Source organism: Elephantulus edwardii, unplaced genomic scaffold (genome assembly GCF_000299155.1).
Source record: "Elephantulus edwardii isolate Elephantulus edwardi_28Jun2011 unplaced genomic scaffold, EleEdw1.0 scaffold00291, whole genome shotgun sequence".
Taxonomy (NCBI): domain Eukaryota; kingdom Metazoa; phylum Chordata; class Mammalia; order Macroscelidea; family Macroscelididae; genus Elephantulus; species Elephantulus edwardii.
The window spans coordinates 1,885,578-1,887,914 of NW_006400041.1; the positions used below are offsets into that span (position 1 = coordinate 1,885,578).

The 2,337-nt window shown below is 42.8% G+C and overlaps 1 protein-coding gene across 1 annotated transcript in view; it reads right to left on the reverse strand.

Moving 5' to 3' along the window:
• The window catches only part of TMEM131 (transmembrane protein 131), a 408,192-nt gene that overhangs the window by 12,144 nt on the left and 393,711 nt on the right, over nucleotides 1-2,337 (reverse strand). The window contains exons 34-35 of the mRNA XM_006900709.1: nucleotides 652-776; nucleotides 308-457 (exon numbers count right to left, since the gene is read on the reverse strand). Of these exons, the coding sequence (XP_006900771.1) occupies nucleotides 308-457; nucleotides 652-776 (275 nt within the window). The remainder of the gene's footprint in view (nucleotides 1-307; nucleotides 458-651; nucleotides 777-2,337) is intronic.

Genomic DNA, 2,337 nt, shown 5'->3' on the forward strand with positions numbered 1-2,337 from the left:
CAGCCTGGACTTCTGGCAATTCTCTTTGGGTAATTAACTACTCCAAACAGGTCATGTGTTGGTATCTGGCTCCCAAAGAAAAGTCCTGGTGTGTAGTGTGTGCTGATTTCTGTGATGTGAACACTTCTATTGCAGTGATTTCCAGCTAACAAGAGCTTAACTACTGACTATACTACAATAAGTGTTTGCATGCCACTAATACTAGTCTCTGTTTGAAAGTACTATCTCTTGATGAGTTTTCATGGCCAGAAAGTCAACAGGATGGCTGTGTTACATGTAACCAGGATTTCAGGATCTCCATACTTACAGCTTCCAGGTTTGTGAATAGGGACGGAATCCCACTCTGGTGGAGGAGAGTCCTTTTCACCTTCTGAGCTACTAGTGTTGCCTAGTTCTTGACTATTTGGGAGGAATTTAGCTAGGGTGGGTGGTCTGTTATCCATTAACTTATTGGTACCTGTGTAAAAATCAGAAAGAAAAGATGTTAGTGGAGGACAATTCCTCTCTCTCAGGGCTATTACAACAAAGCTTCTAGTGGGAGTGAAAACAGAGACTTAACCTTATGTATCCTATTTACTACTAATTACTAATCACTCAGAACTATTAACGTAGTAAATCATGAAAATACCCATAAAACCAAAGTAATGATACCTTTTGTTTTCTGGAAATTTCTTGATTTGGATCCACTTGTCAAGGTGGTGGGGAGAGGAATCTTGGTTGGGAGATTTCTACGTTGTTTACTTTCCAACGAGGATGTGTATGCTAGCTCTAAAGAACTGAAAGAATTCAAGATGGGAAATTAAAATGTATCCCTTTGGTTTTAGAACAGAGATGTCATTAGTACTGTAATTACGATTTCAATGTCTGCTTGACAGATTTGGCTTCGGGAAGAGTTCTCGACTCATAGTTTTAAGTTAGGACTGGACACTAGGCACTTGCAATTTACTACCTTTTATTTTTTTGAGTGCTGCTGATGACTGAGGCCCCTATTAGAGAACATGTGCCAGTCAGAGCCCTTACCCTGTGTTGGACACTCACTAGCCCTGAGTCAGCTCTGCCTACAGTGATCCAATGTATCTGAGGCTTACAGTCTTAAAAGGAGGAGCCAGCCCATCTTCCCCGACAGTGCCTGGTGGGTATGGTGGAGAACCTGCCCATCCTTCCCCGCACCCCCCCACCCCCACCCCGACAGCACCTGGTGGATTTACAATGCTGGAGAACAGGAGCCTGCCCATCCTCCCTCTGACAGCGCCTTTTTTACAATGCTGGAGACACACTAGGACTTTTCATTTGCAGTTTAGTGAAAAATGGAGTTGCAGAGGCAAACCTGTTTGTTGCAATGCCCTCCCAACCAGTTCATGGCTGTGGGCAGCAGATGCCTTGGGCTAACTGGGCCAAGAAAGACATTTTCTGGAGAAGGCTGAGAAGGATTCCTCTGAAATAACAGGGATCACTAGGTTTGTTTTGATGACAGAGATGGTGGGGGCTGAAGGCTATGTCCATAGCTTGCTTTTCACTAAAAAGCCACAAAGATGCAGATGTTGTAACATAGGTGCTTAGAATTTTCCCTTTCAGTGCATTTCTAGCCCTCAACACACCATCACTCAGGCTTCCCCTATTCCCATCCTTGGCATACCTCTGCCTAAATGATTTTCACTGCTGACAGTGAAACATTCTCCAAATAATTGAGTGACCATAAACTACATGGTTTGCTTTGTATGACCACTCTTACCACTTTCTAAATTTTCTTCCCTCATTAACATAAACCCATTGATACATGAGGTTCCTATCTAACTTTCCTGTCGCTGTTGTCAGGGATTCCAAGTGGTGCAGTCATTAAAACACCCAACTGCTAAATGAAAGGTCAGTGATTCAAATCCATCAGCTGCTCCAAGGGAGAAAGATAAAGCGGTTTGCTTCCTTAACTATTTAAGGCCTTGGAAATCCCACAGGTGACTCCTCTTTGTCTTGCAAGGTTGCTGTTGAATTTGTATAGGGTATTGCTCTTGTAAATGTGATGACAAATGGATGGTTCTAGAAGGAGCATAATGCCTAAGGCAGACATTTTTAACTATATTAAGTTACACTAGTAATCGAAGAAAAAACCGCAAGACATTTGCAAGAAAAGCCTATCTACACACCAGTTCACCAGGATGCATCACCTTTAGTTGGGAAACATTACGACTAAACTTCAGAGACATTGATCCCAACATAAGGAACTACCATCAGCTGATGTGTTTGGAATCACAGAAGCCATGGAACTTCATATATAAGTTATTAGATGGAGGGCTGGTCAAAGGGAGATAGATGTGAAGGGAGGGGGTAGAAGTGGCTGGG